Raw genomic sequence first — 15988 nt, forward strand, 5'->3', positions numbered from 1 at the left:
ATATATTCACTGAAAAAACCATGGGTTTCACACACGTTATAGTTAGGAATTAGCATTTAAAAAACCTTAGAAATTCAGTGAAAAAACCATAGGTTTCACACATGTTATAGTTAGCTGGACATTTTACTCGTAAAAAACCAATGAAATTGCCCCGTTATAGTTAGTTCAGCTAACTATAACTCGCGCGCCCGCAATGCACTGCTGATGACGTCACATATTACATCACTCATGACATGGTCAGTGACATCACTCATGACATCACTGATGACATCTCAAATGACATCACTGATGACATCACTGATGACATCATCCTTGTGATAGAGTGGCAGACCTCCTCTCACCTTAATATAAGCTTTGATACACACATTCAAAAATAGAGACTAAAAATTTCAAAACAATGGACATACCAATACCAGTTACAACAACCTCTTCAGTAATTCTAAGATCCACATACACATCCACTCATTCACCAACAGTCCTATACAGTCACTCATACATGTACTCACTCATCATATGTACTCATACATCTATACATCCTGTTACACAATGCCACTCATCCATAGAGTTACTCACACACATAGTCACTCATGCTAATAAAGAATCAAACATACATTTACTTGCATATACAGTTATACACACACCACCACACTTACTTCTACGGAAACTTACACATACTTAGTCTTTTAAACAATCACTTATAGAAACACATACTTATTCATACAGGAACTCTTTCAATCTCTCACTTTCACATATACTCACATATATACACCAATAGTCACATATACTAGTTTAAAACGTATGTAGTTACTCCTGAAGACACTATTGAGACAGTCATTCACTCACTAACACACCCATACACACACTCATCCACCCATACAGTCCTGCACACATGCTGTGTTCAACACATACAAACAGTGAGTCACTCATTCATGCACCGATGCACTACGTAATACCCCCCACCGAACCATGCAGACACTCAGACTGATACTCAAAAAAACAACTAATAACCTAAATAGGCACCCATGTAGCTACTCACCAACCCATGCAGCCACTTATACACAAAGTGAGAGACTGATACAGATATTTACATATTTAAACATTACTCACTAAGCCATGTATTCACTATGATACACTTAATCAGTCAGTTACACAATCAATTTTTCAAAAACAAATCATCCATTTAGACACTTATAAACCCATTTATTCTTCCATCGACCATGAGATATACATATATAAAACATATTTAATTTTCAGAATAACACACATTCACTAGATGATGTCATCAGTGATGTCATCAGTGATGTCATTTGAGATGTCATCAGTGATGTCATGAGTGATGTCACTGACCATGTCATGAGTGATGTAATATGTGACGTCATCAGCAGTGCATTGCGGGCGCGCGAGTTATAGTTAGCTGAACTAACTATAACGGGGCAATTTCATTGGTTTTTTACGAGTAAAATGTCCAGCTAACTATAACATGTGTGAAACCTATGGTTTTTTCACTGAATTTCTAAGGTTTTTTAAATGCTAATTCCTAACTATAACGTGTGTGAAACCCATGGTTTTTTCAGTGAATTTGCAAGGTTTTTTAAATGCTATTTTTTTTTTATATTCTTCATTTTTTTCAAACATATTTTTATTTTAATTTTCTTATCTTTTTTAAAGACTATGCTTTAATTTTTAAAATCCTTAAATATTTTTTTTATATATATTTTTTAAAATAAACATGTAAAATTTATTTCCAGATTTTTTTTTTTTTTTTTTTATAGTACGCGTACCGTAAGCTCACGGTAAGCGTACGGTTTACGCAACGTCCGTAATCTATCTACGCTGCTTGCGTATAGTTACGCACTTTGCGTAGCCGCGCGTACTGCGCGTGGGACGTGTGCGCGCTTACGCAACACGCGCACGTTACGCGGAAGTGCCGGGAAATGACTGTTATGCGCATGTGCGCAAGCGCGTGTCTTTTTTACGCGCACGCGTACTTTTTGCCGTAAGCGCACCGTAAGCGTACCGTAAGCGTACGGTAGGTCATGTGATCTTGAAACACAACTTTTGATTGGTTGAAACTACTTTCAGTTCTAGAACTGTCCTACACCACACCCATTCCCCTCATTTCTGCTTGTGATCCCTTGGGAGAAGGAGCTGGTTTGTCTTTGGGATACGATGGCAGAACAGCAGAGCTCTTCTGAGAGTGAGGCTAGCACCAGCAGCACTGTCTTGAGGCAGAGAGCGAGGAAAGTAAAACCTTCTTATGTTTGGGATTATTTTACTTTTCCAGAAGGCCAGCAAAAGGTGAATGCACCCTTAGTTACTTGCAAGCTGTGTCAGCGTGTACTTTCTAGAGGTAATCCTGACAGGAAGTATTCCTTTGGGAATCACACCATGATGAGGCACCTCAAGGATGTACACAAAAGGACACATGCTCAACTTTTTGGAGGTAACTCTTCAGAAAGACGAGCCAGTACATCCACAGCAGCTCAGCCTGGACCATCACCTGCAGAGCTTACTCCTTCTTCTGCAGCTCAGGTGAGCCCTTCATCTGTGGGGGGAGAATCTCCTTTTGCTGGCCCTCTGGAAATGAACCCTCGATTTCGGAAGGTTGATATTCATTGCACATTTTGTAAAGCTCTAATTTGTTATAGGGAGACCAGTGTTTCCCTAGTGAATAACAAAATAGATCAGCACATTTGTAGCTTTGAATGATTTTCCCATGGTTCCTTTCCTCTGTCCCTGCATGAACACAACGGTTCTTTTAAGAGCCAACCTTATCTTTCATCTTTTTTTTACATTTTTTTTAAAAAACTTTTTTTTTTTACCGTACGCGTACGGTAAGCGTACCTTTTTTTTTATTTTTTAAAAAAAACACTAAAAATCATTTTTCACATTACAAGGTCCTTGAAAGACTACAATTATTACTATTGACTTACCATACTCACTGAAAAAAATATTTATTCATTTGTTTTTTTAAAAAATAGTTTTTAAAATGGTTGTAGTTTACGAAAATTTTCTATATCGATCTGAAAAAAAAGAAAAAAGTATTAATATTTTTAAAACATTTTATAATACAGTACACATATTTACATTTTTTCCCAAAAAATATTTTTGCCTTATTTTTGCTGTTTTCAGAATATATTGCATTTCACTATAAATTGTGAAAGCAATTGCATTCATCATTTTACAGCGGGCAAAAAAAAATAACAATCTCAAAGATTGTATTAAAAAAGCCCAGAATCTCTTCTCACTTAAACTTATCATTACAGAAATGCATATTATTCTTAAAAAATGTCATCTAAAAACAATACTTTTTTCTTTAAAATACCGTCTGATATTTTTGTTTCAGAAGTACATTCACAATAATATATCTCAAATAACTCCAAAATACATCTGATTTTATTTCCTTTAGGCCAAATAGTATTTTTTATTCTTTCCCTGGAATAAATTTCCAAGGGAAAACCATTAAAATTCTAAAGTTTAATCTGTCCAGATCTCACCGATTCTCTGTAACATTTTGGTTCACGAAAATTTTTCGAATAATTTATTTAGTCCACAATAGAATTGCTTACTTTTCCACATGGCCAAATAGTAATTTTTGAAATTATTTTTGAAAAAATTTCCAGTGGCAGTCCAATAACATTCCAAAATTTAAAATGTGCAGAAGTTACCGATAATCTCTAAATTATTGGTTTTTCAAAATTGCATTAAAAATTTAAAAAGTCCACATTACAATTGGTTATCTTTCCTTTAGGCCAAATGATAATTTTAAAAATCTTTTTTCTACAAAATTGCAATGGTAATCCTGTAAAATGGTAAAATTATTTTGTCCAGATCTTGCCAAGTCTCTCTAAAATTTAGGTTTCAGGAAGATTAGATAGGAATTTGCTAAATCAAAAGGCAAACGTTGTTTGAAAATCAATTGGGAATCATTACACAGTGTCCATCCTTTTTCACATTTTAGATAAACTGTGTAATGTCCAGAAGTAACAGTAGGTCCATCATGGAAAATTATTGCAACAGTTACAAAAGTTTTTCCTGAAATTGATAATTGCTGTCCTGTAAACTTCTTTATTAAAGTATCCAATTTTGATCCATCAGCTCTACATCGTTGCATCATTAAAATTACATACTGTCCGTATTCCCTTAAAATTAATGTTGATAACATGTCAGAATTACACTCACCACATTTCATGCTATGATTAGCATCTTTAACTAAGTTTGCAAAAGTGACTGTTTTACTCTCTGGCAATGTCAAATAAATAAACCTTTCATTATCAACAATAGAACCACTTATATTATAACAATTATCACAACTATGTTCCCATTTATAAGAGAGACCAAAAAAAATGTCAATGGGAACTCCTTCTTCTTCCACTACCTGAAGAAAATACATCAAAAATTCGTGAGCATCTTGCTGTTCATTTTGAGAAAACTGTGTTCGTCCTGAACATACATCTAAAAGTTTTCTAATATCAGTAGCACTTTCTATTTGAGTTTTATCTTTACTCAGCTTTTGAAAAAGGAGACTGAGCTCTGAACAGAATCTTTTTCCCTGATTTATTATTATCTGCTCTTGCAAACTTTCCAGATAAAAAGCAACATTCAGCACTACATTTGCGTAGCAGTTGACACCAGAGCTATTTTCAAAATGACATCCTACAACCTGTTCTTCATTTTCCTTATTCTTTTTGCTTGCAATTACATCACTCCTCTTTTTTTTCCTCTTCTCTACATCTTCATTACAGATATTCTCATTTCTCCTTTTACGAGAAACTACACGTTTCTCCAACACAGGATACTGACCTAAATGAGGAGCATAGCTTCTTCTTAATCTATTATACTCCTTTACACAGTTTGTATCAGCACTAACTTTTGAGTCATCGAAGTCTATCATGAATAAACCTGATAATGTTTTGACTCGTGACAAAGCAACATATGCCATACCTTCTTTGAACACACTAGATCCAATGTTCACAAATGCACAATCTACAGTCAATCCTTGAGACTTGTGAATAGTTACAGCATATGCTAGAGAAAACGGAAACTGCTTCCTACGTACATATAAGTCTTTCACAAGCATGAAACGAACTGAACAACGACAAATGTCTTTAACTTCCTCTATCTGATCAAATTTTATTTTTAACCATTCAATTCCATCTTTTTTCTGATAATTAATAAAACCCACAACTCTTCCCATCGCTCCATTTACTAAGCCTTTTTCAACATCCAAATTTCTCCTTAAAAACACTCTACAGTTCATGCAAACATATAGATTTTTTTCTAATCCTGCTGTTTTGGAGATGTTCTTCTCTAGTGAGTCCAATTTATTTTTCAGTTTGCCTGTTACTGTGACAGTAATTCTTCCATCCTCAATTTTGTCCACTGCTTCCAATTTCATGATCTCTTCCTTTTCCAATTTCAAAAGCTCCTCATTGAATATTGAGCATTCACGTAGAGTTGGCATTAAGCAGATGACACTTTTGTTTTCTGCAATGTTCTTGTATATCTTCTCTGCAACTATTTCTTCCTTTGGAAATAAATTATGTAGCAGCCGAGTCTGTAATGCTTTTTTGCCAGCTTCTGTGAGTAGTCCAATCCTGATATCTTTCAGAATACTTCCATATTCTTCATCGTTTGCTTGCCTCATATTAGTTGTAAGTTCCTTGTACTCAAAGAAGGACCAAATATTTGTATTACCGATGCTTCCCAATGACTTCTTCGTGTCTTCATGTGTCACAGTATTAAACACTGGTTGTCCTTTAACCGGAGTAAGTTGCAAAAGATCCCCAAAAACGATGACGTGTTTTCCACCAAATAACACGTCATAGTCTGTCTTCAAAATTTGCTGCATTCTTAAATGCACAAAGGCAAGCATTAAGTTTGATACCATGCTCACCTCATCAATAATGAGAACTTGCATCTTCTTCAATACTCTTGAAACTTCCAAGCATGCTTCTCCAGTTAGCTTGTTGAATTGTATTTTGTTCTCATGCTCCACTGGTAACATTAGCAAACGATGTAAGGTGATTCCTTTTATGTTATATGCTGCTAACCCAGTTGGAGCAGTAACCACACAAGACAAAGTAGAATCTGTTTTTTGCTTTAGGTAGCTTCTGATGACTTTAATTAGGAAACTTTTTCCAGTGCCAGCTTGTCCGCTTACATACATCCTGATTGGATGAAATGATGTGCATGAGCACTCTTTTTTTTCATGTAGAAATCCGTGTTCAATTTTGTTTTTGATCTCTTCATAAATTTGTTGCTGCTCTTGATTCAGTTGTCTTTCCAAATTTTCTAAGTCTATAAATTCTTCTTGAGCTTGATTCATAGCCGTTTCCACTTCATTCATGGCTATTGATGCTTCATTTTCAACGATTGGTTGTCCTAGGGGATCTTGACTGTATGTTCCTGAACTTTGGCTGTCCTGAGAACTGTCTCTAGCAATTTCTGCTGCAATTGTAGTTTCCTGTTCAATTTCTTCATTTAACATTTGCAGATAAGTTGAGAATGTACTGCATTGTATGCTGTCTTTGCAAGCATTAAAAGAATCTTCATAGCTCTGGAATTCTCCCAGTAGTTCATCCTCTGAACGCCATGGTTTAAACAACTGTAAAAGAGCCAAGTAGTAAAATTCTTTCTTGTCGGTAGTGTCGCAACTCAGCTTCCGGTGATTTATCAAACTTCCTTTGGTTTGCTTCACCAAACATCCTTCTTCACCAACGACTTTATATTTTCCATTATTGATGTCTTCTGCAGCTTTCCGTGAATAAATGTAGTTCTGCAGCACTTCATAGAGACACATGTTCTCCAGATGATGACTTCTCTTGGGATAATATGTGTCCAACATGTTTGTTTTCAATATATCTGTACTTTCAGGTTCGAACTGTGCCAAATATTCAATTTCTCCAACAGATTTCAGTACCCGATTTCTCATTGCTGCAAGGCCTAAACTTGCCCAAATTATTCTTCTTGACTTCGAGTAGAGACTTGCAGAAGATAATCTATCTGAACATTCGTAGGATCCAATTTCTCGATGCGATAACATCTTCAAACTGAAACTGTACAGCTTCTTACTGACAGTCTTCTCGTGAGAAATCTCTTCCCACATTTCCTTCAATTCTGTTTTTTCTGATTTCGTAATGTAAGACGTTACATATCGAGCAACAGCAATGGAATTGTCAGCAACATACTGTATATCCATGTTAGCGTTCCACATGGATAAAATGACTGGGTTGTAGTCATTTATATTTTTTGATTCTTCTTTTCTTTTAAGGTTGTAGGTATTCTTAGGTGATTTTCTTGTGATAGTATGTCTCACAGCTGACATAAAACTGTTGACTCTTCCATTTGTAAGAACAGGTCTAGGAAATCCAAATCGACATTTAGTGTAGTATTTTTCTTTGCTCTTGTATTTCCGTCGACAGTATTTTCCACACCGATGACTTTGGAAACGTAGAACTTGCTCCTTTAACTTGTACTCTTCTGTGCTTTTAGGTATAGCACATGTTGCATATTCTTCAATGTAAGATAACACTGCTTCATCAGTATCTGTTCCAAACTTTGGGGCATCCTTGATCCACAGCAGCATATGAATATGAGGAGCACCTCTTGCCTGGTACTCTTTTCTCCAAAAGAAATCCACTACTTCTCCAAGGGGTGGATTTTTTTTATTGCAGATGAAGGACATCATAGCCTCAAATCTATGATTGAAATATCTGCAAACATTAACCGGATCCAATGAGCACAGTTCTCCTGCTGTCTTGTATTCGATGTTTTCAATGTTTGAATTGGCCTCTCGTAGAAAATCCAGTAAATCATCCCAAGCGTACTCGGCGCAGCTTAGGGTAAGGAACCATGTTGGTGTTCCTAAATTGCGTAACATGCATTTTAGTTCACCATGGCGTCGGTACCAATATTCATTTGTCCCACGCTGACAAGCCATCAGATTGATCAGTTGTGTTTCCAAATGATCATCTCGGTGCTGCACTTTCTCCATAAAATCCTTAGCAGACACATTTTGTAAATGTACTCCACTTTTTAAAATGTGATTTACTGCATAAGACAGTGCAGACAAGTCGCTTTCAAATAAAAGATGGAACAAATAAGGGATACTTTGTCGAAATCTGGGATCTTCAGCATATAGTCTTGTAGTCCGATACTCAGAAGCTGGAATCTGTTCCGGACGTTCATCGTATCGTCCTCCTTTTCCTTTAGGAAACAGCTGGGGAAAACATCGAGCTTCCAAGCTCTCCTCCCATACACTCACGGGATTTCCTTTTGCTTTCTTCATCTGAAAGAGATCAATATTGTCTCCCATAACTTCTTTCGAATGGAGAGGATGTATGCTAAAATGTTCATAAATTTCTTCTTCCTTTGACTTGTCCACTTTTTCAATTTGTCCACTTGGTGTTTCTGTATCTCCTTGTAAATCTTCTTCTTCTTCTTCTTCTACTATATAAATTGATTCATACCATTTGTTATTTTTTTTCAAATACAAATTTGCTCTTTGTACTTTCCGCACATCTACCAGCTCCTGCCAAATCTTCTTATTCTTTGTAGGTACACCATTAACCAGAATAATTAATGGTTCAGTTTCCAAAGTATCCGCATCAATAGTTTCCATATTTTTTTTCAAATCCAAGGGCAAATACACCACTCTACCTTTTAAACCTCTCACTAAATCTGAAGGAGGTAATTTACCAGTTTTGGGCTCCATACGTACTATGGTCTGGAACGGATGAACACATTGAATGAGTATAGACTCATATGTATTTAATTCAGAAAGTTCAGCAGGAATAGCATCCAATTCTAAATTATTATGTACAGCTCTGGTCGGCATTCTATTTTCCTCTAACTTGTTGTAGCAGTATTTACAAATACGCTGATCTTCACCCAATTCAAAACAATTTTCAAGAAATATATATGTTGCAAAATCCATCCACTTATAATTATCTTCATTTTCACTCTTTCTGTAGAGATCAACATTCCTAGTTTGTTTTCTATAATGAGTTCTGCGGCAACAAATACAAGTAACATTTGGTCTTTCATTAGAGACTATTGCAAATTTTGTTATGTGATCATTAAATGTCTTACTTACACAAGGTTCTACATTCTCTTCCACTTCTGCCTCATTTACTGTGTCCTTCTCTGCACTGTTTTGTTCAGGACCAAAGTAACAAAACTGAATTTCATCAACAACCTTCTCTACATCTGATACCGTTCCTCGGAACAGAGCCCTATTCAATTCATTTAACTTTATTGCTGGACTTTTGGCAAAATACAACCGTCTCACAAACTTTCTCATTTCAGTATGATGAACAGCCAGCATCCTAAAATGATGGAAAACACTATTGCACACTTTTCTAGATAGACAAGCAAGAGAATGACCCTGCAAACCAGTATTCTCTCTCACTCTGCATGGATCCAGACTTTGAAGCACCTTAATCTTTTGTTTTACACTTTTTTTACTATATTCTCTTAGAAACTCTCGAAATCTGTCAATAGATTCCTGACGCACAGTGCAAATACTACTACAATTCCAAGTGTACACTGGGGCTTTAGGACGTCTCCCCATTGCCTCATCTGCCATCACTTGTACCTCATCTCTTGGAACCATTATCTCCTTCTCCATTATGCAACCATTTTTTACTTCGTATGAACGACCTCTGGTGTCAACTGCATGCAGCAAACTATTACTTTGAAAATAGCTCTCTTCATTAAAAAAAGGTTCACTACTTGAGCTATGCATCCACTTTCCTAAAAACACTTTACAAAAATTTGTTCTGTTCACTACTCTTTTGCTTTTGCTTTGTGATTTCAGTACATTAACCATTTTATCTAATGTACGCATCCTATTCAAAATTAATATGAATAGTTTCCTTTTTAATTCTAATGCCTTTGCTGCAATGGCTTCAATTTCTTTTTTTCTCTTATAATATTTAGCCTTTTGCTTATATTTCTTTATATCCTTTATCAAATTGGACATAACTCTTCTCTGAAACATTTTTCTACGTATCTCTTTAAATGCTGTTTTTCTGTTTATGTTAAACTTTTCAATTGCAGAAGGTATATTTGCATTAACTAAATCCTCAATTTTTTGCTGTTCTGTAGGTTTTGTTACATTTTTCCGAGAACAGACATTTTGTACATTTTTGTTTGTTTTCAATATTTTGTTTAGGAATTGTCTTTTTTGCTTACCAGAAGATTTTTTCTTTTTCCCAACATCAGCATCTTCTACTAACTTTGGTCCTCCAGTTGTCCTCAAATATAGTTTTTTTTTTAGCGTTTTTTGAACTCGAGATTTTGTAGGCATCTTAAATTTTGTTCACTGTTCTTCAGCAATACCTGCAAAAAAACTAAAAAAAAAATTCTTTATTGAATTTAAATATATTACTACATTTCTTTTCACAATAGTCACAAAACGAAATTTCTTTGCCAATTTGAATGCACACAAACTCCTCTTTTTTTTTGGGCAAGTGAAAATCTGTATAACAAACTGTCACATTATGAAACCAAGCTGTTTTTTTTTCAGACCACCACCGTGTGTATTCTCTGTGACTGCCTACACTCCAGCAGGGGCAACCAGCCTTAGTGATGCTGAATGTATTTGCATTACAGACTTAAACCTGAAAACCCCACTCGCTTCTAATTACTGTGCATGACTATACATGGCAAGCACATGGGTGTGTGCTAAACCTCTGCTTCTTCCCCCAAAAATTCGCTCCTCTTTTCCATCTACTGCAACTGTGAAATCACCAGAGCAAGACGCAATACATTTCTGCCTATAATTCTTCTATGCACACAGAGTCATGTTTTCACATTAGTGCCAAAACGAAATTTCTTTGCCAATTTGAAAGCACACTTACTGCTCTTTTTTTTTCGGGCCAAGTGAAAATCTCTTTTTACACTTTGAAATCACTTTTACAGACTGACACATTCTGAAACCTTTTTTTTTAAATTTATTTAAATGCACATGTCCAAGCTGTTTTTTTTTCAGACCACCACCGTGTGTATTCTCTGTGACTGCCTACACTCCAGCAGGGGCAACCAGCCTTAGTGATGCTGAATGTATTTGCATTACAGACTTAAACCTGAAAACCCCACTCGCTTCTAATTACTGTGCATGACTATACATGGCAAGCACATGGGTGTGTGCTAAACCTCTGCTTCTTCCCCCAAAAATTCGCTCCTCTTTTCCATCTACTGCAACTGTGAAATCACCAGAGCAAGACGCAATACATTTCTGCCTATAATTCTTCTATGCACACAGAGTCATGTTTTCACATTAGTGCCAAAACGAAATTTCTTTGCCAATTTGAAAGCACACTTACTGCTCTTTTTTTTTCGGGGGCAAGTGTATATCTCTTTTTTCAATTTGAAATCACTTTTACAGACTGACACATTCTGAAACCTTTTTTTTTAATTTATTTAAATGCACATGTCCAAGCAGTTTTTTTTTCAGACCACCACCGTGTCCATTCTCTGTGACTGCCTACACTCCAGCAGGGGCAACCAGCCTTAGTGATGCTGAATGTATTTGCATTACAGACTTAAACCTGAAAACCCCACTCGCTTCTAATTACTGTGCATGACTATACATGGCAAGCACATGGGTGTGTGCTAAACCTCTGCTTCTTCCCCCAAAAATTCGCTCCTCTTTTCCATCTACTGCAACTGTGAAATCACCAGAGCAAGACGCAATACATTTCTGCCTATAATTCTTCTATGCACACAGAGTCATGTTTTCACATTAGTGCCAAAACGAAATTTCTTTGCCAATTTGAAAGCACACTTACTGCTCTTTTTTTTTCGGGGCCAAGTGAAAATCTCTTTTTACACTTTGAAATCACTTTTACAGACTGACACATTCTGAAACCTTTTTTTTTAATTTATTTAAATGCACATGTCCAAGCAGTTTTTTTTTCAGACCACCACCGTGTGCATTCTCTGTGACTGCCTACACTCCAGCAGGGGCAAACAGCCTTAGTGATGCTGAATGTATTTGCATTACAGACTTAAACCTGAAAACCCCACTCGCTTCTAATTACTGTGCATGACTATACATGGCAAGCACATGGGTGTGTGCTAAACCTCTGCTTCTTCCCCCAAAAATTCGCTCCTCTTTTCCATCTACTGCAACTGTGAAATCACCAGAGCAAGACGCAATACATTTCTGCCTATAATTCTTCTATGCACACAGAGTCATGTTTTCACATTAGTCCCAAAACGAAATTTCTTTGCCAATTTGAAAGCACACTTACTGCTCTTTTTTTTTCGGGGGCAAGTGTATATCTCTTTTTTCAATTTGAAATCACTTTTACAGACTGACACATTCTGAAACCTTTTTTTTTAAATTTATTTAAATGCACATGTCCAAGCTGTTTTTTTTTCAGACCACCACCGTGTGTATTCTCTGTGACTGCCTACACTCCAGCAGGGGCAACCAGCCTTAGTGATGCTGAATGTATTTGCATTACAGACTTAAACCTGAAAACCCCACTCGCTTCTAATTACTGTGCATGACTATACATGGCAAGCACATGGGTGTGTGCTAAACCTCTGCTTCTTCCCCCAAAAATTCGCTCCTCTTTTCCATCTACTGCAACTGTGAAATCACCAGAGCAAGACGCAATACATTTCTGCCTATAATTCTTCTATGCACACAGAGTCATGTTTTCACATTAGTGCCAAAACGAAATTTCTTTGCCAATTTGAAAGCACACTTACTGCTCTTTTTTTTTCGGGCCAAGTGAAAATCTCTTTTTACACTTTGAAATCACTTTTACAGACTGACACATTCTGAAACCTTTTTTTTAAATTTATTTAAATGCACATGTCCAAGCTGTTTTTTTTTCAGACCACCACCGTGTGTATTCTCTGTGACTGCCTACACTCCAGCAGGGGCAACCAGCCTTAGTGATGCTGAATGTATTTGCATTACAGACTTAAACCTGAAAACCCCACTCGCTTCTAATTACTGTGCATGACTATACATGGCAAGCACATGGGTGTGTGCTAAACCTCTGCTTCTTCCCCCAAAAATTCGCTCCTCTTTTCCATCTACTGCAACTGTGAAATCACCAGAGCAAGACGCAATACATTTCTGCCTATAATTCTTCTATGCACACAGAGTCATGTTTTCACATTAGTGCCAAAACGAAATTTCTTTGCCAATTTGAAAGCACACTTACTGCTCTTTTTTTTTCGGGCCAAGTGAAAATCTCTTTTTACACTTTGAAATCACTTTTACAGACTGACACATTCTGAAACCTTTTTTTTAAATTTATTTAAATGCACATGTCCAAGCTGTTTTTTTTTCAGACCACCACCGTGTGTATTCTCTGTGACTGCCTACACTCCAGCAGGGGCAACCAGCCTTAGTGATGCTGAATGTATTTGCATTACAGACTTAAACCTGAAAACCCCACTCGCTTCTAATTACTGTGCATGACTATACATGGCAAGCACATGGGTGTGTGCTAAACCTCTGCTTCTTCCCCCAAAAATTCGCTCCACTTTTCCATCTACTGCAACTGTGAAATCACCAGAGCAAGACGCAATACATTTCTGCCTATAATTCTTCTATGCACACAGAGTCATGTTTTCACATTAGTGCCAAAACGAAATTTCTTTGCCAATTTGAAAGCACACTTACTGCTCTTTTTTTTTCGGGCCAAGTGAAAATCTCTTTTTACACTTTGAAATCACTTTTACAGACTGACACATTCTGAAACCTTTTTTTTTAAATTTATTTAAATGCACATGTCCAAGCTGTTTTTTTTTCAGACCACCACCGTGTGTATTCTCTGTGACTGCCTACACTCCAGCAGGGGCAACCAGCCTTAGTGATGCTGAATGTATTTGCATTACAGACTTAAACCTGAAAACCCCACTCGCTTCTAATTACTGTGCATGACTATACATGGCAAGCACATGGGTGTGTGCTAAACCTCTGCTTCTTCCCCCAAAAATTCGCTCCACTTTTCCATCTACTGCAACTGTGAAATCACCAGAGCAAGACGCAATACATTTCTGCCTATAATTCTTCTATGCACACAGAGTCATGTTTTCACATTAGTGCCAAAACGAAATTTCTTTGCCAATTTGAAAGCACACTTACTGCTCTTTTTTTTTCGGGCCAAGTGAAAATCTCTTTTTACACTTTGAAATCACTTTTACAGACTGACACATTCTGAAACCTTTTTTTTTAAATTTATTTAAATGCACATGTCCAAGCTGTTTTTTTTTCAGACCACCACCGTGTGTATTCTCTGTGACTGCCTACACTCCAGCAGGGGCAACCAGCCTTAGTGATGCTGAATGTATTTGCATTACAGACTTAAACCTGAAAACCCCACTCGCTTCTAATTACTGTGCATGACTATACATGGCAAGCACATGGGTGTGTGCTAAACCTCTGCTTCTTCCCCCAAAAATTCGCTCCTCTTTTCCATCTACTGCAACTGTGAAATCACCAGAGCAAGACGCAATACATTTCTGCCTATAATTCTTCTATGCACACAGAGTCATGTTTTCACATTAGTGCCAAAACGAAATTTCTTTGCCAATTTGAAAGCACACTTACTGCTCTTTTTTTTTCGGGCCAAGTGAAAATCTCTTTTTACACTTTGAAATCACTTTTACAGACTGACACATTCTGAAACCTTTTTTTTTAAATTTATTTAAATGCACATGTCCAAGCTGTTTTTTTTTCAGACCACCACCGTGTGTATTCTCTGTGACTGCCTACACTCCAGCAGGGGCAACCAGCCTTAGTGATGCTGAATGTATTTGCATTACAGACTTAAACCTGAAAACCCCACTCGCTTCTAATTACTGTGCATGACTATACATGGCAAGCACATGGGTGTGTGCTAAACCTCTGCTTCTTCCCCCAAAAATTCGCTCCTCTTTTCCATCTACTGCAACTGTGAAATCACCAGAGCAAGACGCAATACATTTCTGCCTATAATTCTTCTATGCACACACAGTCATGTTTTCACATTAGTGCCAAAACGAAATTTCTTTGCCAATTTGAAAGCACACTTACTGCTCTTTTTTTTTCGGGCCAAGTGAAAATCTCTTTTACAGACTGACACATTATGAATCCACCATGTGTAACTACAACAAAAACAATTCCCATTTCTATTATTCATTTCTTAAGTTACCACATACATCCCCTCTCAAACTGTAAACTCACCTTTAAAATTAGTTAGTTGTGAAAGAAATGTGTCACTCAAACAGCAGATTATCAGAGCCAGGATCTCTGTTCTGTACACCTCTCTCCTCTCAGCAGAACCAGATAATGGCAAACTTTCCCTCTATTTTTCCACACATATACATGTAAGTTTCAAATCTCAGTGCTTCCCCCTTTTTTTCAAATGTAATGACACATTTCTATTGGTTGAAAACCAACCCTTTTCCAAAAGTACCCTGCCCCCAACTTGACTTCTGCCTAGTACCCTTCCCCCAACTTGACTTCTGCCTGCTACCATAGCAACAGCTCATGGAACACTGCTGTGTGCAGTTAGGTCAGAAGTTCGACACACAATGTTTCAATTCCACAGAGCAAGAGTGCTTGACTTTTCAAACCTAACTGCAAATCCATAGTACTGTTCTTTGGTTACACATTTTTTTGTACCAATACAAAACATGCTTCTATTAATTTTCACATACAGCCTAGTTTTTTTTCTAGAATGGTATGAAACAGCCAATCAGTTCTTTTTGTTTTGTAAAAAATATGTATGCCTCCATTTCCAAACTGTCTTTCTTTTCATATTGCCATTCTACTGAAAGACACCTCCTGAGTGCATCCAGTTCTCCTTTGAAGATGTTCACAGTGTGGATTGTAGGGCACAGCTATGTCTTCTGGAGTGAAAAGTTTGCAGAGAAAACAGATATGGTGAGAGACCTTGCTTTGCCAAATGTAGACATTAAATGGATTGGTCAGAGAGGGTTAAAGTGGCACCAATTGATGCCATTGGTGAAA

At 36.8% G+C, this 15988-nt stretch overlaps 2 protein-coding genes across 5 annotated transcripts in view; one reads left to right on the forward strand and one right to left on the reverse strand.

Moving 5' to 3' along the window:
* The window catches only part of NEDD4 (NEDD4 E3 ubiquitin protein ligase), a 1922401-nt gene that overhangs the window by 735364 nt on the left and 1171049 nt on the right, over positions 1-15988 (forward strand). The gene's annotated exons all lie outside the window — the stretch shown is intronic.
* On the reverse strand, positions 2962-15309 carry LOC146860279 (uncharacterized). The gene is made up of 2 exons (XM_085646329.1): positions 15200-15309; positions 2962-10355 (listed from the first exon to the last, which is right to left on the reverse strand). Exon 2 carries the CDS (start codon positions 10310-10312, stop codon positions 3848-3850), a length of 6465 nt encoding a protein of 2154 aa, XP_085502455.1. The 5' UTR covers positions 10313-10355; positions 15200-15309; the 3' UTR covers positions 2962-3847.

This window comes from Triturus cristatus, chromosome 3_1, assembly GCF_964204655.1.
Source record: "Triturus cristatus chromosome 3_1, aTriCri1.1, whole genome shotgun sequence".
In the NCBI taxonomy this organism is placed as follows: domain Eukaryota; kingdom Metazoa; phylum Chordata; class Amphibia; order Caudata; family Salamandridae; genus Triturus; species Triturus cristatus.

What these genes read in the sequence shown, in the direction of transcription:
- LOC146860279 (XM_085646329.1), bottom strand. Translation starts at nt 10,312, where the DNA reads ATGCCTACAAAATCTCGAGTTCAAAAAACGCTAAAAAAAAAACTATAT.